The sequence below is a fragment of the Centruroides sculpturatus genome, unplaced genomic scaffold (assembly GCF_000671375.1).
Source record: "Centruroides sculpturatus isolate CEXI.00-Female unplaced genomic scaffold, Cexi_2.0 scaffold776, whole genome shotgun sequence".
Classification (NCBI taxonomy): domain Eukaryota; kingdom Metazoa; phylum Arthropoda; class Arachnida; order Scorpiones; family Buthidae; genus Centruroides; species Centruroides sculpturatus.
Genome location: NW_019385277.1, coordinates 149839 through 174212, shown reverse-complemented (window position 1 = coordinate 174212; position 24374 = coordinate 149839). Strand labels below are relative to the sequence as shown.

General features: G+C 35.0%; 2 protein-coding genes across 2 annotated transcripts; both read left to right on the top strand.

Moving 5' to 3' along the window:
- Positions 1-4396: 4396 nt before the first annotated feature.
- On the top strand, positions 4397-6154 carry LOC111637096 (epididymal secretory protein E1-like). The gene is made up of 4 exons (XM_023382506.1): positions 4397-4501; positions 4577-4693; positions 4772-4953; positions 5030-6154. The coding sequence occupies exons 1-4, from the start codon at positions 4423-4425 to the stop codon at positions 5129-5131; spliced, it is 480 nt and encodes a 159-aa protein (XP_023238274.1). The 5' UTR covers positions 4397-4422; the 3' UTR covers positions 5132-6154.
- A 7097-nt stretch (positions 6155-13251) lies between these two features.
- LOC111637078 lies at positions 13252-24128 on the top strand. Its single transcript, XM_023382487.1, has 3 exons — positions 13252-13742; positions 18204-18630; positions 23579-24128. Exons 1-3 carry the CDS (start codon positions 13286-13288, stop codon positions 24051-24053), a joined length of 1359 nt encoding a protein of 452 aa, XP_023238255.1. The 5' UTR covers positions 13252-13285; the 3' UTR covers positions 24054-24128.
- Positions 24129-24374: the final 246 nt, after the last annotated feature.

The following is a 24374-nucleotide window of genomic DNA, read 5'->3' as shown; positions in this document are numbered from 1 at the left end:
TATCTACATCTGCAGTATATTAATACGCCATTTACACGATTTATTATACTAAAAATTGTAACTATAGAGTTGACACACGTGGAATAAATTTCACATTTAATTTTGTCGGACTTCCGGGAACAATCGAGCAATAAAAGGAAATTGGTTCTCCACCGAAGCAAATGCAGTTGGCTATTTGTATATTACAAGCTCTCCTTTAAGCGAACCCGCAGTTAGTAGAATCGAAAAACCTTTAAAGTCACTTACATACGTGAAGACGAACATGACTAACCACAACTTTTGTAATGAAATGAATGTCACGTGAATTAATTGAAATATAATAAAAGTTGAGGTGAAATATGATAAATTGCATTTTACTGCTTCTAAGACTACGTCATATATGTATGATATTTGCTTCTTATTTATATTGATTACGTGGAATTATAATAAAATGAAAGCAGTAAATTTGTCGGTTCGTATATATTGTTGTTTATTCAAATTTAAGTTGTTTCGTGGAATAAAAATTGCAAATTATAAATTTTTAAATTAAAAACATATGATAGTAATTAAAGTTATTATAGGATGATCATAACTCAGAACTGTCTGTAGAAGTAACTATCGAGTAAATCTCAACGACATTTAGTAATCATATTATTATGAGTATCGGTTTCGATTTTCGGATAAAATTTTACTTCAAACTTCAGCCACTAGGAAAAAGTTTGCGCAGATGTTTCCTTGGTGTGAATACTAAGTACGTTATCTTATAAATTTCGGAATAAAATAAATCGAAAAACCTTCTTTACAATTCATTAACAGATGAACAACCATTGCCTGATCTCGCGTTAATCGTCAATTCCACATTCCACATCTGCAATTAAAATAGAATTATTGCACAAGATACTTTTTTTCTTGACTACCGAGATTCGAGATAATAAATTCATAAACTGCCGTTCGATTAGGCCGGATTATTAATGAAATATATGGAAATACTAACTTAAACATTGATAAGACTTTTGAATATAAATGATTTTTTTGATGTTATACGTATTTAAACATAAAATAAATTTAATATTTTAAGTTTTTTTTAAATGAAAAGCTCTGTGACAACGTGTTAGTTGATTAAGTAAACGATTTCTACACTGCAGATCAGCCACGAGCATCCTTTTCTGGATGAGGGCATGTAAATGAATTTCACAGGCTTTTAGCAAACCGCCTGCATTTTCTCTTACGATATTGCATACTTCCAATACACTAAGTACTAAAGTTACTTACGCTAATTTTATGCAAACTAGCAATATAGAGTTCGTTGATCAAGTTTAGTTCAGTGTTCTTCGTCACGAATATCAGCTTAATTAGGATTGCGTATAATACCAGGCAGAAAACAACTAAATAAAATTACGTTGATACTGTCGTGGGGGTCGAGGATGACTCGTTGACAGCTACAGACAGACATTCCACTATCTATTATTAAATACTTGTTACTAAATAAATAATACGAATGTGAGATAAGCAGGGGTTCGAGGATGAATCCTAACGACCACTTAATCTGCACAAGATCTGTGAGATCCGATCTCTACGTCAAAGGATGGCTAAATCGAGTGAAAGTGAAGATCGAGATCGTGTGTTCTCGATTACATCAAGATGCTGACACTAGTTAATCTCTTTTTAGCGGATTAACGCGCATTTAAATAGGAGGGCTATTCCTATTAGCGGAGCGTTGTGTAGGCAAGCAATAAGATCAAATCAAGAGGTAAACCCATATTAAAATAATATAACAAGATTTAATAAGATAACAAACGAATACAACAATTGATATATCTTAAATATCTAAATCCCTAATCTACACGTGAGAGACAGAGTTTAAAAACGATATTATATTACCTCTGTAATAATTTGACTTTTCCCATTCTATTTGATAGAAGGAAGTTCCGATCCCCGGGAGTATGGCGCACAAATTCATAATAAGAGGATATTGGACGATGTGCAATGTGCACGGATTTTGGCGCGTATCCTGTATTTATACTCTTTTTCTCATCCAATGGATGTTAAAATTTAACATCATCTGACTGGGTGTCATGATGAGTCTTTTTGGTTTAGTCATGAGAGATAAACATCTCTCGGGAACCGACTGTCATAACAGGATACATTTGTTTCTTGTTCTCTTTGATTTTTAGTTTTGATAAAAATTTATCGAAATATAATATTTAATTTTTAAATAATTTTCAGTAAATATCTAGAATATTTCAGCTTAAAATATTTGGATTCTCACACAAATATACATAGCAATAAATATAAAATGGCTTCAGAGTATATTTATTCCATACGTTATTTAGATAGAAGCATGTTTTAAATGTTATAACGAAGTATAAATGGAAAGCGAATAGATGGATTTAAAATAAAAACACGTCATACCGTTAACTTTTTTAATATTTCAAAAATATATTTATTATTGAAGCAAAAAGTTAAATTTGCTGACAGTATTTAACGATAAATAACTCAGAAATTAAATATCAGCTTAAACGATACACAACAATAACAAGCAAGAATTATTGCGACATCGTCACAATATCGGGCTGCAATTTTTAATCATATTTTTCATATTCTTATTTAATTTCTCCATTCTCGAGATTAAGGAAGGACAGACAGTGCAAAGACAGACAAAAACGGAATTTGTAGGTTTACAATTTTTTTCAAACTAGCTATCCTATAAACAGAACAGTAATAAATTTCCTATTAATCATAGGAAATTTATTACTGTTCTGTTTATAGAATCGTTTTATTGCTTATAAGGTGATAAAAATCGATAAAAATGTTACATATTACATCAGAGGTTATATAATTTTCTAAAAGATATTTTTTTTCATTAAAAATAAATTTTCGAAAGAACTAATTTAAGAAAATTCAATTCAATTTCAGTTAAAACTGAACAAGATCTCTGGAACTTTGCTCTCGTAGCTTTATGATCGAGATATTCATCCGTAACATTATCCTCAGAGAAAAGTTATGTTGCCAGTGTCAATAAGGCACTTTTGATTTCGTAATTATGATGGATGCGCCGGTAGTATATGATCATTGTTTTCCCTGTGTAGATCCTGTATATTCTGTATAATCTAGAGGGAGTGTTGATCCACGAAGTCTTTTCTACGAATCAACATTCTCCTTAGTATTGCAGTAGTTCTGTCAAGAATTAAACTTTGATGTCTCCATTTCTCCAAAGGATTGCTTGTAGAACGCATACATTAATTTTTTCGAATGAATCTGCAGATTCAGATTCAATATCTGCGTTTAAGAGAATTCAAATGCTTTTTCAGAGTTGTCAATAGTGCGGTCCACCGAAGCACTGTCCTCATCAGAAGAACTTTTCTACGAGTGGATTTCTGCGCTGTTGTCAGCAGAATGTTACGAAATTAGAAAAAAATAATTTATCAATCTCCTGCATAGTGTCGAGATGCACTATTGTATAGAAGTTATTCAATTTTTCCTGAATTAAACCATAAAACTTTCGCCAGTTTGCATTTTTTAAGCAAAAAGAATTGCTTTTATTGAGGCAACTGCTCAACGCAAAAGATGACTCTGTGGTCAGACAAAATCTTCTGCTCCCTCCACCATGTGATTTTTGTAGTGAGTGAGGAGCCAGTAATGATAGATTCAATCCAACTTTTGCCCAGAGTTGAATCGTAAATTGGTTCACTGAATTTATTTATTATTTTAAAATTATGTTTTCTAAGAACTCTTCAAAAAGAGCATCTCTGTTGTTTTTTATAAATTCCTGTCAAAGTTGGCTTCTTGTATTAAAGTCAACTCTAAACGACTGTCACGCTTTTCAATGTGTTCAATACGTAAATAAGACTCGACTTCGTTCAGGAGTAAACTGGGATAACAGTATTCTATGAAAAAAGCAGCTTCTAAGATTATACAGACATCAAACTACATTTTTTATATTGGATGGTCATCATTTTCCCTTGCAGGCATCAGAGTCACCCTTGCTCCACCTAAGTACCACAAAGGAAACGGTTACTTTATTCATTTTGCTTTGAAATCTTTTCGTCTTTTGGTACATACAACATGTTAAAATAGATACATTAAAACTTTGGCATCTTGCCTTACAAATATTAAAAATATTAAGTTGTAACCCAAGAGTCGATTCATCTGCAAATGATCCACAAATTTACAACTAACTTTAAATAAAGTAATATTTATTAAATTACTTAATATTTTTCTTAAATTGCTTAAAACAAATATAAAAAATTTGCAATAAAATTAAAAAGATTATTTATTGTTTGTTATATATAAATGTGAATAGAAGATATATACTTAATGATTCATTAACACTTATGATGAGTAATGTTAGATATAGGAATTAAATAGAAAAAACAAAGAAAACCTATAAATATAGTTACGTTTGCAAATCTGTTCATATTACTTTTGTTTTCCATCAACAAAATGCATTATACAATTACTTCCATTTTATTTTTATTTTCTGTTCTAGGAATCGTCAATTCAGTCGATTTCACTCGATGTGGTAAGTAATGGCATTTACAATTCCAGCGTAGACTTACCATTTTTCTAAATTAATAAATCAATTATAAACTTTTAGATTCTCCCGGAGGAGAGGTTCTTAGTCTGAGTATTGAAGGATGTGTGAATGACGAGGCGGATAAGTGTAGTATTTTTCCTGGCAGCTTGGTTTCAATTTCTGTCTCAATTAAAGCTCGTTAGTATCTTATATATTCGAACTTTTTAATACTATTTGGTATGGAAAAGTAATATAAAATCTAATTTTAAATTACAGTCATACCGTTTGAAAGTGCATACGCCCAGGCTCTTCTGACTGATACGGTAAAAGGGACAAAAATACCTTTCATTTACCCTGTAGGGAACATCTGCCATCTTGGTATTCGTTGTCCCGTTCAGGCTGGTGACATCATTCAATATTCTGAGCAGTATAAAATAAATAATGGTTATGTTTTTAGCGTAAGTATTACTTGATCTACTTTCATTATTACTTATGTATACAGCAAAACGAATTTATTCTTCAATTTTTTCTTAGATGCTAAATTTAGGAAAGTTTCAAGTTTTGGTTCGAGATTCGAAAGACGATACCGTTATTGCTTGCGTTGAATTACAAATATCTTTTAATAGCTCCAATTAAATATACTTTTAAATATTTCACGTTATTAATGTAAACTCTTATAAAATTTATAAATTACGAAATGTAAGTACAAAAAAACGTTTAATCTGAAAACATTTTTCTTTCTCCAATCCTCATTAAGTCGAAGAGGATTGTCGGTTGGGCCAACACCCTGTACAATATCAAACTGTATTAAAGCCTCTTTACCAGGCAATGCGTCCTCTGTTAGTGACTGGATTTGTCAATTTAGTACAATATTCGCCAATAGTGTGAATATCGAAGTTTGATGTAATGCATTACGCGAAATTAGATTTTCGAATAAATTCAGTGTATCGTAGAAAGATAATTTAATGGTATTTGATTGTATAATATTAATTCGTGATATTTATTAAAATCATTATCATAGCATCGTATTATTCTACGAATGATTCAGATAAATGCCATTAATTGGGTTATTCCACTGCTGTTTACTTTGAATCTGAATAAAAAGTAGATTACTGTATTTTTATTTTTTATGTATAGTACAGTTGTACATATACAGCAAGTATACGCGTGATTTATTGTATGAGAAATTGTTGTGACAAGTAAAATTTTCCATTTTCTGTCGTTTTTATTGAAACTTCACGGAGTAAGAGATTATTCGAGAGTGTATTATGTACTGTACTGTACAGTAAACCCCGGTAACTCGGACCCTGTCAGCTCGGCTTGGCATAACTCATACAAACTATTTTAAAAAGTTGTACAGTAATTTAAAATTTATTCACAATCGAAAGATTGTAATAAACGAGTAACTATAATTATAACAAAATTGTTATTATCCAGTGTTTTTAAATACGGAAATGTGTGATACCGTGAATTATATTACTGTATTTGGTGAATTAGTAACGCATCAGAGAAAACACCTCGCTATCTCGGACAATCTTCACTCTTTATTAGTCCGAGTGAGCGGAAATTTCTTGCTTTTCCGTTTTCAGTCTAGAATTTTATTTATCCGTTTAATTGTCGGTTAATTTTGAATATCGGGTTTCAGCCCCCTCTGCAGACGAACTCGCTATATTACTTAGTACTTAGATATTACATAGATATTAGCTATTATTAGATATTAGATAGCACTTAGATATTACTTAGATATTAGCTATATTATATAGCACTTAGATATTACAGCTCCGTGTGTGAATACACACGGAGCTGTAATATCTAAGTGGAGGAACAGCGCTCTGTTGTTACTAGCAGCACACTCTAAGCCGGAAGGGGCTTCACCGTAGAAGTAACGGCCACATTGTGAGGAAAAGAAAGTTTGTTTTGCTCTTGAATTCGACGTCGGAAAAGAAAAGGCCACGATAAAGAATAACATAAGAACGATAAAGAAAACACTCTGTTAGGTTTATTTATCGTAGGCAGTGCAGCCGCATTTCTTAATAAAATGCTTCCTCCGCGTATCCTTCGCTTTTCATTTTTCTCAATTTCTACTTAGTCAATTTCTATTAAAATTTTTATTTGATGCGGAACACGATTGTAACAAAAAACTAGTCAGCAACGTACTTAGCGAAACAAAACTATGCAAATATTAAATGGCTAGTGAGAAACTTTTATATAAAGTCAAAAATAACGAATTTTTATGTGAATTTTTGTTGTATTTTCAGATATAACCAGTGATGATATTCGAAATATTTAACAAAGGGTTCGCTAATAGAAAATTTTTCTTAACAATTTTTTTTTTTCGCTCAAATGGTGCATTAGCAACATTAGCGCAAAAACTGGCCTTAAGATACCCATATAAATAAAAAAGATGCGTTAGCAAAATTAAGTCAGTTAAAATTTAACATTTTTTATGCCAGAACTATATTTTTTTGATAAATAATAAAAAGAGTGTTCAAAATGGTTTATTTTGTACATATTTTAATTGTTTTTCATTCAAAATATTTTATAAACATAAAAATTCGCATTTTTTAATCAGAAAAAGTCATAGGGAAAGCAGTTAAACAAGAAAAACTTTTCTAAATCATTTATTTTATCGTTAGGTATTATTATAATAATAGACAGATGTCATCGTCTCTCGAAATGCAATATCTTTCTTATTTCGCTGTCGATAGCCCGACCAGTGTTCCGCAGCCATCTTGTATTTTCTCGCGCGCGTGGGATTGTCGGATCTCTCTTATGACTGGATCTAGTTTCGAGAACTCTCTCGAGTCGATCGCGATTGAACCTCGTTTTAGTCGAGATTGAAACGGTCGATGGAGGTTGCACCAGGCGAACGGGGTATAAGGCTCTAGTTTAGTAGTGTTACAGAGTATAATACGTATATTTTAATATATTTTTTAAAAGAAAGAAAACCACTGAGAAATGTTACGTGTGTTTAACAACGGGTTCGGAAAACTTTGAAAATGTTAACAACGGGTTCGGCCGAACCTGTGCGAACCCGCTGAATATCACCACAGGATATAACACTCAGTATACGGTAAAACCCCGCTTAACGCTGCCTCGATTCACACTGATTCGATATAGCGCGGTTTGCTCGAAGCCTAAAAATAATCAAATTATCACGGCATTTCGTTCATTTTTATATAATATGATTATTCCCAAACACCAACCAATCAGCAAAAGCTGGCAATTCGTCGTAGCGCTGTACGTCCCTTAAATCTGTGTGAGATTGTGGGTAATTTTGCGTAAAAAATAACCTTCTAAACCTAATTCTCGATGGGAGACGTGGTAGTAGCCCCGAGTCTCCTATAGTGCACTATGGTAGTTGCGTCTCGATAGCTATAAGGGTGTGAGAGATATGGGAGTTGAAAGTAGTCTACTTCGAAAATGTTTAACAATGAAAGTGTCAATAATGGAAGTGTAAGGGTCAGAAATTTCGTGTTAAAAACTTTAATCTTTTATAATTTTTAATTAAACTTTAAATGCAACTTTATAAAGATGGAACGAGTTATAAAAGAATTAAAAGAGAGGAGGAAACATAAAATCAATAAAATTTGGTTAACCCTCGATTCCCACGAGTTGGGTTCTTTGTTGACATGAGTACATCTCTGTGTCACGATTGTGTCACCCGTCACCTCATTGGTCCAGGGATATCGTCATCCCTGACGAAATCGGGGAAAGACCCGAAAAGAGGACTTCGTATAAAAAGGACAGGCACGATGAGTAAGGGTGTGGAAATTATGAATTCATTGTGTGTGTACGCCTGGCCGAGATTTTCTTCGAGAGACTGTTCCTGTTCGTCAACCAACACCTCCTCCTCACCTACTAAACTCGAAGATATCAACAATTCACCTATTTAACTTCGAAGAGAACTGTGGGACTTTATTGCTATTACTCGAACAACAGAATAATATAAGGTATTTATCTTGCCCGCGCACTATTGTACGCTCTCTCTCTCTCCGCGTAAACCAATCGCGAACTTGATAGGAACTAGACATTGAACTAGAATAAACACGATTAACGTAACTGATATGTAGTCAATAATAACGTTGTAACCTTAAATTCTGATGTATAACTAACGTAGGTTTGATATAAATAAACGGTTGTTTATGTTTAAACATCTTTGAGTGCAGTTTCTTCCGTTCTTCTCTCTTTTCACTGCATTCCGGGTCTAAACCTCGTACGTCACCGCTCGCGCGAACGTGTGGTCTCTGTATCGACCTAAGATACAGTGGTGTCATCCTCACGTGGTATCGAAGAGATACCGACCCAACGGTTACAGAAGTGTTAACAATGGAATTGTTCAGTAACAAAGGAAGTGTTAAGATAAAGCGGCATGCAAGATTTACAGGCGCAGGTTTTTTGCGTTTTTGCAGGAATTCGAACATATTTTTAGACCCATGTAAAAATTCTCTAATTAATTAATTAATCTGGAAACGGGAACGTAATTCTTTCATTCTGTGAAAACGGGTAAGTTTGACTATAATTTAATCTTAAATGTTTTCGAATAGTCGAAGATGTTTTAGAATAGTCGAGGACCGTTATGTGTGAATAGTGGAGATGGCTTTTGGAGACGTGTGACGCACACACTTCAGTTGATTTTTCATAAGTAAAAGTTTACGAATAACAAAAAAAAAAAGTAGAAAGCGAAAAGTGAATAGTGAAGTGTGGAAAGTAAACATATAAAAAACAATGCCAAAGCGTAAGAAAGAATTTTTGCGGTCTCGAATCATATCGAAACAGAAATGATCAGACAGAAGAGCAACTTGAAAATTATAGGGAAACGCATCGAATCAGAGAGAGATTATGTAGAGAGAAAAAAACAGTCTTTTATATATAAAAAGTCTATATTACATATAAATGTACGAACAAATAAAAACCCAGCGAAGCGGGTACAAATAAATACCCAGCTAGTCTAAATATATAAAATTACTTGTCCTGACTGACTAACTGACTGAATGACTGATTCATCATCGCCCAGAGCAAAACGCTGAACTTAAAAAGAGGTGAAATTTGGTACGCAGTTAGGGTACGTCATGAAAGCGTGCACTAAGAAGGGATTTTTCGAAATTCCCCCGCGGGGGGAGAGAGATAGGATTAGGGCTTAACCGGAAGAACGGCTTCTACTGTACTCTTTAAATGCGATTTTTCGTTTTCAACTACGTTTAGTCTTCATTGAGTACTTAGGTGTATTAAATTGATAACATTTCAGACATTGTTATAAATATTTTTATCTATTTCGATATTAAAAATGTTCGAACCGTTTTAGATTCGAATTTGTTATTGCGTATTGGTTCGATTATAGAACGATTGTAAACGTTCCAGAAAATTGATCAAATTGAAAACAGTTCGTTTGATTCTGAGCAATTCTCTTCAGCGGTAGGTGTTATATAACAATTACTATGGTTATTGAAATTTTGAATGTAAATGGGGTTTGCTTGCAAAACCTCCGCGGACGAAGTCGCTGGTAACAGCTAGTAACTTAATATAAACAAGGTTATAAATAACACCATCGTTGCTAATTTACTGTTCTAATTAAAATTTTTCAAAGAGATTTACATTAAAAACTATACTTTTATGGCATAATGATAAATTATATCAATCTAATTCCACAAAAAATCTTGAATAAACGTATCTTTTACACATTTGATTGGATTCAAAATTATTTATTCGCGATTTTCTCTGGTTTATAATTTTAGAAAAAGTCTTCATTTTAAAAACAGATTCAAATTATACAAGGTTATCTAAAATCGACAATACAGAAATTGAATAATAGACCAACGTAACAATAAACCGTTATTGTTAAGATGTATTCTTTACAAAGAAAGATTTCGCTAGCAATGATTTGCATTTATATTTCAATTTTGATTTTATCCTCTCTATTGATTTTGTCAAAGGCTTCACCCATTCCAGGTAGACATTTGGATTCTGTCGACCACAGAACAGAAGACGAAAGTTACGTTAGTATGTTCCGTGAGAAACGGTATCCACAAGAATCTCGAAAATTACCCAAAAATACTCAGAACTACAACTACATAAGATATTTGTATCGACTCTTGTCTCGTTCTACCACCAAAGCCCATATTAGAAATATAACACCAGAAAGAGAATTTCCGATGACTGCAACTAATTATCCATCAGCGAGGCTATTAAAGACAGAAAGTGATTGGCTGAAACTCGCATTAGAAAGGTTGAGAAATAATAAACTCAAAGAATTACGAAATCGCATCGACAGCATGGACGAGTTCGTGTTAACTAAACCCAGCGCTGGAATAGATATCGATGCGAATAGATCAAAACTTTCGTCTATTCAAACTTATCAGATTCTATATTATTTTTTAATTATCTATATTATAATAATATGTGCAGCATTCATCCAACTGAGTAGAATGAATTCCCGTCTGACACCTGATTTATTCGCCGAGTCCAATCAGAAAATCCATCGAATGTAAACAGTAACAGTTTCTTCAAACTGAGAAAACGAGTTTTCAAAAGAAAGACCTTAATAAGTTTATTGTAATTTCTTTCACAAAATTGTAAACGTTCGTCTTTAATGAAAGTTCAACGAATTATGCAAGATTTAGACAAAGAAATCGAACTGTTCACTTCCCTCCTTATTACTGAACATAAACAGAAACCATGAATAATTTTTAATAATCAATAACGATTTATCAAAAATTTGAGAAAAATTATTCTGAAGACTAATACAAGTATTTCAGAAGAGTTTATAATGAGAATATTCTCCTCCTCAACTCGATATTATGGAAATCTGAATTATCTATAATTGATTGCTTTCACTCCTTCCTTTTCCACAATGGCTCTTTACTGGATTGAGTTTTCATTAGCTATCTCTGAATGTTTCGAAAAGTGCGTTTTGTTATAAGACATACCGTATTTCTGTATACATAACGAAGTCTGCTTTCACTGAAAATAGGACTACACCACAATGTTATCTACCCTGCTTCTTAAGTTATCATCCTGAAAATCCAAGAGCATCAGATGAAATGTGAGATTCATCAAAAACTAAAAGAATCATACTAATAATAGAACTGTGCGATCCTCGGGAATGAAAAAAAAAATCGCAAGTTAAATCTCCACAAGATAAATAAAAAAGAAATAAGACAAAGAAAAATGTACTAGCTACAGAGATAGTGGATTGTAACTGTATTACTATTATTTTAGTTAATAAATGTATTTATTCACTAATCAACGCGGTGTTTTCCTTGACTCTCACGACCGGTAACGCCTGTTGTTCCTTAACTCTTTCGACACGCGATCTTCCTGTGACGTCATTAATTCATTCCTAGAAGCTTCTGCCCTTTTCCCGTTCACAGCTGAGGCACTTTACCATCGCGCTGTATAAACATAACATGTATAACCGTTACACACATAGTTATGTGCAAATGAAGATGAAAACTTACAAAATATTAAGTTGGTAACAGAATTCTTCTATTATATGTAATTGTGACATTGTTTCTGTGAAATGTTACCCTCTAGAATACACAATCGATTGAATCAATTTACAAACGGCAACGTTTTAAAATCCCTACAGCGTGCATTGAAAGATTCGTCTGCAGCAGTTCTTGTTGCGTATAATTCTAGTAGATTATACGGACGAATAATAAAAGATCTAATCGAAAGAAAGAGAAAAGCAGAGTGGATTCAGAACAGTAACATCATTCATGGACAGTATTTTCTGTAAGAAACAGATTATGAACAAAAGATTAGCAACAGGACAAGAAACTCATTTGTTGTTTATAGACTTAACGAAAGCATACGATAATGTCTCAACATCAAAATTATGGGAGACATTAAAAGAGATAAATATTAATAACACGTTTATTAAAGCAGTTAAAGAATTATATAGAGAATCCATAACGAAAATAAAAATTGAAAAAATATCAGAAGGATTTATGGTATCAAAAGGATTAAGACAGGAATGTTGTATTTCGCCAACTTTATCTAAAATCTACGAAGAAGGAGTATTGAAATATGGAAAAGGAAATGTTGTAATATGGTAATAGACATGAACGTTAAACTAACGTTTGTATTGCAATTTGCAGATGATCGGGTGATAATGGCAGAAGATAAGGATGATCTAAAATACACGAAAAAAATAAAAGATGAATATTTTAAAGGAGGTTTTTATATAAACACGAGTAAAACAAAATATTTATGCATAGGAGGGGCTAAAACAGACACGCAACTGGAAGAAGGAAAAAAGATTGAGAGATGTGAACAATTATCTTGGAATACAAATTCATCAAGATGGAAGAGATACACTAGAAATTAATGAAAGATTAGCGCGAGATAAGAGAGCAGTTAAAAGATTAAATGGAATATGGTAGAATGAAGAATTAACTAGATCAAGAAAAATAAGAATAAATAATGCTATTGTTAAAAGCATTCTGTTATACGGGGCGGAGGCATAGAGAATGACTGGGGAAGAGAAGAGAAAAATAACAACGGTTGAAATGGATGCGTTGAGAAGATCTTCGCAAAAAGAGAAAGAATAACTAATGAGAGAATCAAAGACGTAATGAGTGAAGGAGACGGTTTTGGAAGAAATAAAGAAGAAACAACTTATTTGGATTGGACATGTGAAAAGAATGTGTGACGAGAGACTCCCGGAAATGTCAATGAAATACACTCCACAAAAAAGGAAAAAGAGAGGGAGATCTAGCCAAACTCGATACGACGGAGTAAAGTTAGCNAAAGATTTAAAAAAAACTGTAAGATAGGAAAGGAATTAAAATGGTCGATGCTTTGACAGAAGAGCGTATCTCCGAATTCAAGGAAGCCTTTGCGCTATTTGATAGAGAAGGAAAAGGCCACATTCCGGTGTCAGAACTGGGAAAGTTGATGAGATCCTTGGGCTATAGTCCAACGGAAGCGGAGATTCAAGAAATAAAAGAAGAAATCGACCCGGACGGGAACGGAATCCTGGAATTTACCGACTTTCTAGTTCTGATGACGAAAATGATGAGAGACGAAGACGACGAGGAAGAGATAGTCGAGGCTTTCAAAGTCTTCGACAAGGAAGGACGAGGTTTCATTAATGCCGCCGAGCTTCGACACATCATGACAAATTTGGGCGAAAAGCTGACAGACGACGAAGTGGAAGAGATGATCCGAGAAGCGAATCCCGACGAGAAGAGTCGCATTAATTACGTGGAATTTGTGCGAAGAATGGGGAGAAAAGAATTTCAATTTTGAATCGCAGAAAAATATTTGTGACCAAATTCTAAAAATTTTTGATTAATCATTTCGTTAAAATAAAATTACTTTGTGATATTTTTTCCCAGTTTCTTTTCAAAACTAAACATTAAATTACTTGTCTTAAGCAAATAAACGCATTTTTGTAAAGAAGAATATGGAAAAAAGTGTTGTAATAAACAAATTCTCCAAGAACAGAAAATTAAAACAATGTCTTCATAAAAATAAAATTCCACTTAAAACGTAAAAAAATATATAATCGATTAAAAACTAAAAATATCTTCACAAAATCGGAGCAAATATAAACAGACTTCTTTCCATCCACATGTCATTGCTATTTCCCAAACAACACGTTGAGAGGCACACTGTATTGATAAATAGATTTCGAGCTAACAACGTGTAAAATATTATAAAATTTGTAAAATTAATATAAGTGATAATCTATTTAATTTCTTGATTATCTTCATTTTTAATTAATGAGTACAAAAGTTATCGTCCGTGTGAATGTTACAAAATTGACAATGTTTTCGTTTATAGACAATTAAATACGTGTTTAAAGCTCTGTGTGCAAATAATTATTAGATAAACTGCAACCAACTTCGGTGTACAGTACAGTACATACATTTATTACCTTGGGTTTCCTTATACGCACGAACATTACTGGGGAATGATTATTCTTTATGGGAAAATGAGAAGTAAAGTAGGTAGCATATAGATACCACGAACACTTTTCAGCTGGTGGAATCTACGAGACCTCCATATACGACGATTCAGAACACTTCGTGATGCAAAACGGTAACACAGTAAGAAGGTATTATTGACCGGGTCTCTCTCGTTTTCCCGATTTCGGAATATTAGCATACTTATAAGAATATCTACATTCGATCATACATGAAATAGGGGACAAATTGGACTACTACAAACACAAATACACCAAGATTTATGTCTCCGTAGCACGCACCCTTTCAACTTCTAGCTGTAACCGGCACAGAATATAATGGATCACTCGTGCGCCACCACGAATATACAAGAAATACACGAGACCAAGTACTGTACACTAAACGTCTGGTGTGTCATCTGGATAAGCAGTTTCCACACTTCTCGTATTCATCAATAACTGGTATTCGTTGTTTAAACTAATTAAATACGGACGCAGTTTTTTAGGAAATAAACTTTCTAGTGTTTTATATATTGTATCACTCATTTAAATTCGTTGCCTCATATTTATAATAATTATGATTTAGACACGTCTACATACTAATTCTCATTAGAATAATAGCAATTATTAGTAATTTTAACATCATAAAAATTGGTGTTAAATAATATAAATTAAAAGTGAGACATCAATTTTAAGAAAATTACTTAATTACAGTTCAAAAACATTGTGTTTTACATAAATACACTCAATTAAGTTTACTCGTTAATTTTCGAAAAATGTAGAAGTAGGGATATTTAAGCCATTTAAAATATCTAAATGATTTTGTTGTTAGATTAGAAAATATTGATTTTTTTTAAAGTAAACAAAGAAACGTAAAATTGCCAACACAATAAAACAAAATGAAAACGACGATAATATACCAAAAAATGTAGAATACTTTCGAAAGCAGTTGAAAATCACTGTGAGACCGCGGATTTTAGAGCGAAAATTTTGTAAATGAAAGGAAACTTTCCCTTTTTTTTTCGTTGATTGAAATTTTGTAAACACCCCCTAGAAAAACTCTGCGCGTAGTATCGGAGCACAGGGCTCCTCCAACTATCAAAGGAAAGTTAGGTGGGAAAGTTGACACTTAGCTGTCAGGAAATGCGAGTCATCNGAGAAGTAAAGTAGGTAGCATACAGATACCACGAACACTTTTCAGCTGGTGGAATCTACGAGACCTTCACATACGACGATTCAGAACACTTCGTGATGCAAAACGGTAACACAGTAAGAAGGTATTATTGACAGGGTCTCTCTCGTTTTCCCGATTTCGGAATATTAGCATACTTATAAGAATATCTACATTCGATCATACATGAAATAGGGGACAAATTGGACTACTACAAACACAAATACACCAAGATTTATGTCTCCGTAGCACGCACCCTTTCAACTTCTAGCTGTAACCGGCACAGAATATAATGGATCACTCGTGCGCCACCACGAATATACAAGAAATACACGAGACCAAGTACTGTACACTAAACGTCTGGTGTGTCATCTGGATAAGCAGTTTCCACACTTCTCGTATTCATCAATAACTGGTATTCGTTGTTTAAACTAATTAAATACGGACGCAGTTTTTTAGGAAATAAACTTTCTAGTGTTTTATATATTGTATCACTCATTTAAATTCGTTGCCTCATATTTATAATAATTATGATTTAGACACGTCTACATACTAATTCTCATTAGAATAATAGCAATTATTAGTAATTTTAACATCATAAAAATTGGTGTTAAATAATATAAATTAAAAGTGAGACATCAATTTTAAGAAAATTACTTAATTACAGTTCAAAAACATTGTGTTTTACATAAATACACTCAATTAAGTTTACTCGTTAATTTTCGAAAAATGTAGAAGTAGGGATATTTAAGCCATTTAAAATATCTAAATGATTTTGTTGTTAGATTAGAAAATATTGATTTTTTTTAAAGTAAACAAAGAAACGTAAAATTGCCAACACAATAAAACAAAATGAAAACGACGATAATATACCAAAAAATGTAGAATACTTTCGAAAGCAGTTGAAAATCACTGTGAGACCGCGGATTTTAGAGCGAAAATTTTGTAAATGAAAGGAAACTTTCCCTTTTTTTTTCGTTGATTGAAATTTTGTAAACACCCCCTAGAAAAACTCTTCGCGTAGTATCGGAGCACAGGGCTCCTCCAACTATCAAAGGAAAGTTAGGTGGGAAAGTTGACACTTAGCTGTCAGGAAATGCGAGTCATCCTCAACAAACGGACCTCACATTAACGCTATAAAAGCTCGCGCTACCGGAAACATAGGCGGATCAACCCAAGGAAGTTATAGCCGTTTCTATAATTGAAATTTTTTATGTTGTTTTCGAAACCGTGTTTTGCGAATACATTGGACTTCGAACTCACATTTGAGTTATAAATAAACACTTGACTTTATTTCCCTCATTTTAGTTGATACGTGACAACAGCACGTTTCGGGCGTAAAGCCCCTCATCAGTCAACTAAAAAATATATATACAATTTTTAAAACATTACATAAATATTTTACAAAACAGTATTAAAATAACGTTTCTTACCATATTCATTTTTAATCTGTTATACATACAAGGTCTTAATTGGTGTACACAACTTATTTTACAATAAGTGAAGTAATTTCATTAAAAATTTTTTATAAATGATTTTCTTATATTTTTTGACAGTATCCAGGGGTCATAGACATAATTACGTACATATCTTAAAATACGTTTGTTACATTACTCTTTTTTAACCGTACCTGCGTTACATACTGCATTGCAGTGTTGTACTGATTTGCATATTACAAAGACAGTTATTATTAATATTAAAAATAGGGTAACTTTTATAATAATTACAATTTTTTAGATTTTTTAGATTTTTTTCAATATTATTTATGTCTGTTACCATGAAATTAAATTCAATTGTCGAGGGAATCGAGAGTATATAAAGGCTTTGCTGAAAGTGCTGTATTGATGAGCTTGCCTAAATCATTAGGAAAAGACTTACGTGAGCGTTTCATCGCTCACAGAGAAAAAAGGAAAACTATTGCGGATATCGCACGGTGCCTGAGGATATCATCACGATCAGTGTCCAGAATACTGAAACAAGGTCGGGACACCGCCTCTGTGTCCCCAGGGCGATCGTCCGGTTTCCCGCTCAAGATGAGCAACTTAGTGCAGGCTAGTCCGTTTGCTACCGCCTCATCGCATAGATCGGTGATGGGGTTGGATGTGTCTATAAACACAGTAAAGAGAAGGTATGTAACATTTGTAGTATAATATTTCAATTTTCCAATGAAATGTATTTCTTTCGCTATGTTGAACCGCCAGACATTTTTATTAACGTGCTCTTGCGTATACAGAAATGTAGGAAGCAGGATAATACATATGTTTTTTATTCATAAGTTGCGAGAGGGCGAGCTGTTTGGACGAAAGGCAGCCCAAAAACAAAATCTCACCGTAGGCAACCAAATGGACAGGTTGGGGTTCGCGGTGGGCTGCCGAAGATTGGCAAAACGTAATCTTTTCCGACGAGAAGATTTTTTCTTCTTCGAACACCGGGCCTGTGTGGGTGCGTCGCCCACCCTGTACCAGATATGATCCTGAGTACGTGTGGCGCATCCAAAGAAGCGGGCGTTTTTCAATAGGTGAGTATTTTAATGTTGTGTATTTGTATCATTAAATCTTTTGAACATGACAACTTATCTGCTTGTGCATTTTATAAATCACAACTTTATTGACTTTTTCTGTTTACAGGTCTATGGGGATGGATGTCCTCCGCTGGTCCTGGGGAGTTGGTCTGCATAGACGGTCACCTCACCGCCGTGCAATACATCGAAATCCTCGAGCAGATGTTATTGCCGACGGTGAGGGCCGTCTACGGAGAAGAACGTTTCTTCTTCGTCCATGACCGCTCCCCGGTGCACACAGCTGGCATCGTGAAAAGATGGCTAGAACAACAGCCGCAAGTTGCGGACATGGGATGGCCGGGGAGAGGGGCGGACCTCAACCCAATTGAACATGTTTGGTCTGAGCTCGCCCGCGGCCCCATTAACGCAGCCAATCCCAACGAACTTTGGGACATCGTCTCTGTTCGTTGGGAAAAGCTGCGCGAGGGCATGCTTTGTCAAAATCTTGTGGCAAGCATGCCCGCGCGTCTTAATGCGGTCGGGGACGAAGTAGGGTATTGGACGAGGTTCTAACCTCTCCCTCCATCTGCGTTTTTTTTTTTTTTTCCGTTATGTTCTGTTAATGAGTCATCGATGTATTGATTAATTGCTATGTTCTGTTGATGAATTGTTTGTAACTTGAGTTAATAAATGTATTTACTCATTTCTAATCTGTGTGTTTCTCAAACTAGTCATAAAATCGTTGGACAATTAAATGTTATAACAGTTATAATAACTGTTACTTGACATTAATGTGTATTGCTTGCAAATTGATCGCTTAGATATATTTTGTTATCTTTGATTCGCGATTCTGATATAGATGGGTAACGAGTCACGGCCAATACGCTTTATGCAGGGCGTGACCAACAAAAATGGCCAATCAAGCAAGTAGAACAAGGTGTGGCTAACACCTTTTAACGAATCATGTTCAAGGAAATTTCCCAATGTTTTATTGGATAATAAGAAACCAATACATTTCGTGTTTTGTCTGTCAACTTGCAAAACGTAATCAGTAAACAATAAAGTGGAGAGTTTGCGAAAAGAAGAGGGGAAAGCAAATTCAGAAGAAAAACTGTTGAGGAAAGAAACGTAAGTTTAGAAAAAACTGAGGTGTGTCACTTTTGCAGTTGAACTTGTTTACTTAGAAAAACAAATTGGAGTCTCAAAGAATGAATCTCCGAAGTAACATATTAGTTTCAATTTCCTGTCCTATTGATTTCTATGTCCAAGTAACGGGAAATCAGACCAGTTCCAGAGAAAGACCAATTTTCGATATTCATCGACCGAAATGTAAGAATGAAGCTTTCATTACTTGGTTTGACATTCGTGAACGTTACAAATCGTGTGATTTTCGAGTCTAATCAAAACCCGAAAGTAGTTGATGGCGATAACGCAATGTATCGCTCTTAATTATGCCCTGTAAACTATTTTAATTCTATTTCAAAACATCATCAGATTGTTTCCAATAGTCCCTTCATTAGAAACCTTCTTTCGAAATTTTAATTCATAAACTTTATACAAGTATAATTTATAACAAATCGATTTAAAACATGATAAAAACAATTTTATAACCGAAGCGGAAATGAATTATAAAAAATGTATTAAAAGTAAACAGTTCTGACAAAACTGATTCTTAAATATCAAGGACAACATTCTGTTCAATAGAATTAAACAGTAACCTTGACATCTGACCCACCTCCAACAAGGAAGGGAGTTTTTGTTTACAGAGTAACGTAATACTTCGCGCGTTGTTGTCGTTAACGGTGGGTGTGGTGGCGGCTCACTTGACACCCTGTTGTGAAAGTAATAAACTTTAACGGACCTTGACAGACGTCTCTAGTTACTAAGAATAACAAGTGGGGAGAAGTTGTTTAAACAGTAATAAAACACTTCGCGGTTCATTAAGGGACTCTCCCGCTCTACTCGTATTACCGCAAAAGCAATAAACACTTAACACTGGACTTTGAAACACGGTCAATTCCTATCCGATTACAAAGGCATCGGTGAAAGTTGAGATAATCTACTGGCAAGAGAAATCTGATCTGTTTATTTTAAAGCCGTATTGTCTCTAATTACAGGAAAATAAAATAAATAAAACATTATAAAGAAAGAAAAGTATCAAAATAAGAGATAGAATCATAATTTCTGATAATCAGTGGCGGTGACTTTACGATTTTAAAATAAAAACGGCCGACGCTAAGCAAGCAGTGATGAGCGACTAGTAATGTCTACCCGTATCACGCTTGACTGCACACTGAAGTCCCCCGGCTCGATTTCTTTACCCCTATTACTGCGCAAATCGGACCAGTCCACTCTAAAGGCCTTTGATAACAGGTAGGATGTCCTGGCGTATCAAGTGATTGACTTCCGCCCATGCGCAATGGATCGACTGTTAGACAAGAATTTTGATCGGATCCTGTACAGTACATATAATGCATTATCTATATACCATGTATACCAGAAGAAATAAGTACCGCATAGAAAAGTGTTAAGTGAGTAAACCCACGCAGATACTACACTGCAGGATGAGAGTATACCACATTATACCAACAATTAGAGATGCGGTAACACCAATTGGCTGAGCAGTAGGGCCCTAGGAGAGGTTCAATCGAGGATTTTTATATCCAATGAGAATTTTTTAAGAGCTTTGTATATTTTGCTGTTACTTATCAGAGTATTCTTATGGCACGGCCATAGTTCGTTTTGTTTTTGGATTTCGCTGATTAGTTCTTTCTTCTGTAATTCATAGATGGCAGTTCCAGATGATGTGCTCTGGGTTTTCGTCTTCGTTGAGTGCACATGGACACTTACCATCGGTCTTTCGCAAAAACCTCCTAAGGCAACTGCGAAAGTTGCCGTGCCCGGTCGTAATTTGAGTTGTTTGATAAGCAGGGACTATATGCTTGTATTTACTACGCTGGAGGATGTCAAGTATGAAACTATACGTTAACCTACTTGTTGAGCTGATGTTCCATCTTGCCTGCCACTCTTTCAATGTATGATAGCGGATGTTTTCCTTTAACCATATGAACGGAGTTTTGCCGTAGGAGCAACTTTGTACCCATACAGATGCTGTGCGGGCCTCTCATTACCAATAACACCAGAGTGCCCTTTTACCCAGATAAACTTGATGGTAATCCTGTTCCGTAAGGTAAGTAGTAGGCCTATACTTTCTTGGATTATTGTCAGTTTGGTGTTAATGTTCTTGAGCTGCAACAAGGCAACTGGACTGTCGCTCAGAATTGTAACCCTAGAACCCTATTGTTCATGTTATTATTAACCCAGAGTAGCGCCTTATTGATGGCCAGAGATTCTGCCTGGTTGACCGTGCAATAACTGGCCAACCTGAACCGAGCCTGGTGGATGTTTATGCTATTATTTGCCACAACGATGGAACATCCCACTCCCTTGTCGGACTTTGAATCATCCGTGTAGATACAGAGGCCGGTAGTGACCTCTGCACCCTCCATGGTGAAAAGATCATCGAAGGAGGTTCTGGGTGATAGTTAAGGTACTGAGGGTTGTAATCCAATTTATATTGTGACAGATGTTCAGAGAGACTCGTGGCTGCCGAGCCAACATCTATGTGACTTGTGACCCTATTGAAACTGTTGATAGTAGTCCCGATGGCCAGCTTACGATGGTGAAAGATCCATACTTTTTCCTTTATAACCAGATCTATGGGAATTAGATTTGCTATCGGTAGTAGGGCATCCGTTGGGGCTGTCTTGTATGCCTTGGTGATCGAGATGAGAGCAAGCCTTTGAGCAGAGAGGAGCTTTCTTTTTATGTGTGTTCTTGTAATCGACGTCCTCCAAATCTCTGAACCGTATGTCAGAATTGTCTCAATAGCTGCAATATACACGAGGCGGCATGCCTCACTGCCGTACCCCCAATGGTTCCGAGCTATAGAGGACAAAGAGTGCATAACCGTCACTGCCTTCTCATAGATGTAGTGGGCTTGATGCTTCCATGTTAACCTGTTGTCTAATATCACTCCTACGTATTTTACTGTTTCACTGTTCTTTATTTGGTGACCATCCATATTGATGATTGGCCCCTTGTGTAGGGGCGTGGTCCTTGGGAAGACCACGCAATGACATTTGTCATAATCTATTATGAGTTTCTTGTTGTGACACCACTGTGATATTGCCTGCAAAATGCTGTTGGCCCGAGCCTGAAGTATCGCCTGAGTCCTGTGGGTGATGGCTACAATCGTATCATCAGCGTATCCCTGTAACCTACAGTTGTAGTTGGCAGGGAATGTGGAACCCAGGAGCAGAAGGCTGTCATACATAATGTTCCACAGGAATGGCCCGGACCTGGAGCCCTGAGGGCAGCCCCTGTTGATTTCCTTTTGCAGATAGATATGGCCGTTGTTAATTACTATTGTTTTCCTCTTACTTAATTAATTAAGTAACTCTTGACCAGTGCAAACATGTTCTTGGAGCACCCCGTACCTTTGATAGCAGTGAGGATAACGGGCGACCAAGCGTGGTCGAAGGCTCCCTTGAAGTCAATGGTGACCACCATGGTGTGCTCGCCCCTTTCCTTTGCATCCTGAATGAAATTTACTATTGAGTCCAATGTTTCTACCCTTTCTAAATCCATACTGGTTGTTGAGCAAACATTTACCATTAGACCGTCTAATACTTTCCTGATGATTGGGAGAAGGGAGATTGGTCTATAGTCTGACGATTTCGATGGGTTGTTATTCTTGGGGATTAGTTTAATGGAGGCAGTTTTCCATACGGAGAGGAAGTGGCCTAGTTGCAGGCATTTGTTGAAAATGACAGGGAAAGTAGTTGGGATGGTCTCGAAGGCCATTTTCGCCATCCTGGGGGTAATAAGATCTGGTCCGGGCACCTTGCAAAGCTTAAGCCTGGAGAACTCCCTAACAATCTCTTGGCAGGAGAACATTCTGTCTTTATTAGTGGTGATGCTAGTCAGACTGTTATTCGTGATCATGGTGTGAGTATTAATGTCAGTTTCTGGGTCATCACCAGGAAAGAGATCCCTTATGATTTGAGCATAGGTGTCCTCTCCTTAAGCCCCAAGCCCGAGATATCTCGGTCAAGTTACATAGTGTTACGAAAAACTCGAAATTTTTTTGAATCTGTAATGTTCTTTAGGTCTCCAAATGTTTTCAAATTTTTTTGCCCGCGCGAAAAAAATTTTATCGCGATTTTAATGCGATCAACCTTTAATGACGCGCGATTAACGCTTAATTGTTTTTTAATGGGATTTTAAAATCAAATTTANTATATATTATAATATAATTATATCTATAATGAATAATTTTAATGTTTATTTGATATGGAAGTTACCTTAATCAGAAACAGAAAATTATATTTTCTACTTTAAAAATTTATTTAACAATAATTCATTGTTAACAATTCTATCATTGTTAAAGAGGCCCAAATAAGTTATTCTTAAAGAATTAAAAAAAAAACTGTAAGATAGGAAAGGAATTAAGATGGTCGATGCTTTGACAGAAGAGCGTATCTCCGAATTCAAGGAAGCCTTTGCGCTATTTGATAGAGAAGGAAAAGGCCACATTCCGGTGTCAGAACTGGGAAAGTTGATGAGATCCTTGGGCTATAGTCCAACGGAAGCGGAGATTCAAGAAATAAAAGAAGAAATCGACCCGGACGGGAACGGAATCCTGGAATTTACCGACTTTCTAGTGCTGATGACGAAAATGATGAGAGACGAAGACGACGAGGAAGAGATAGTCGAGGCTTTCAAAGTCTTCGACAAGGAAGGACGAGGTTTCATTAATGCCGCCGAGCTTCGACACATCATGACAAATTTGGGCGAAAAGCTGACAGACGACGAAGTGGAAGAGATGATCCGAGAAGCGAATCCCGACGAGAAGAGTCGCATTAATTACGTGGAATTTGTGCGAAGAATGGGGAGAAAAGAATTTCAATTTTGAATCGCAGAAAAATATTTGTAACCAAATTCTAAAAATTTTTGATTAATCATTTCGTTAAAATAAAATTACTTTGTGATATTTTTTCCCAGTTTCTTTTCAAAACTAAACATTAAATTACTTGTCTTAAGCAAATAAACGCATTTTTGTAAAGAAGAATATGGAAAAAAGTGTTGTAATAAACAAATTCTCCAAGAACAGAAAATTAAAACAATGTCTTCATAAAAATAAAATTCCACTTAAAACGTAAAAAAATGTATAATCGATTAAAAACTAAAAATATCTTCACAAAATCGGAGCAAATATAAACAGACTTCTTTCCAT

Excerpts from the sequence above, each read along its gene's own strand:
- LOC111637096 (XM_023382506.1), top strand. The coding sequence starts at position 4,423 with ATGCATTATACAATTACTTCCATTTTATTTTTATTTTCTGTTCTAGGA. Across the intron at positions 4,502-4,576 it reads AGTCGATTTCACTCGATGTG|ATTCTCCCGGAGGAGAGGTT; the intron begins GTAAGTAATGGC and ends ATAAACTTTTAG. Across the intron at positions 4,954-5,029 it reads ATAATGGTTATGTTTTTAGC|ATGCTAAATTTAGGAAAGTT; the intron begins GTAAGTATTACT and ends ATTTTTTCTTAG.
- LOC111637078 (XM_023382487.1), top strand. The coding sequence starts at position 13,286 with ATGGTCGATGCTTTGACAGAAGAGCGTATCTCCGAATTCAAGGAAGCC. Across the intron at positions 13,743-18,203 it reads GGGGAGAAAAGAATTTCAAT|GTCTATGGGGATGGATGTCC; the intron begins TTTGAATCGCAG and ends TTCTGTTTACAG. Across the intron at positions 18,631-23,578 it reads GCGGTCGGGGACGAAGTAGG|GAAAGGAATTAAGATGGTCG; the intron begins GTATTGGACGAG and ends ACTGTAAGATAG.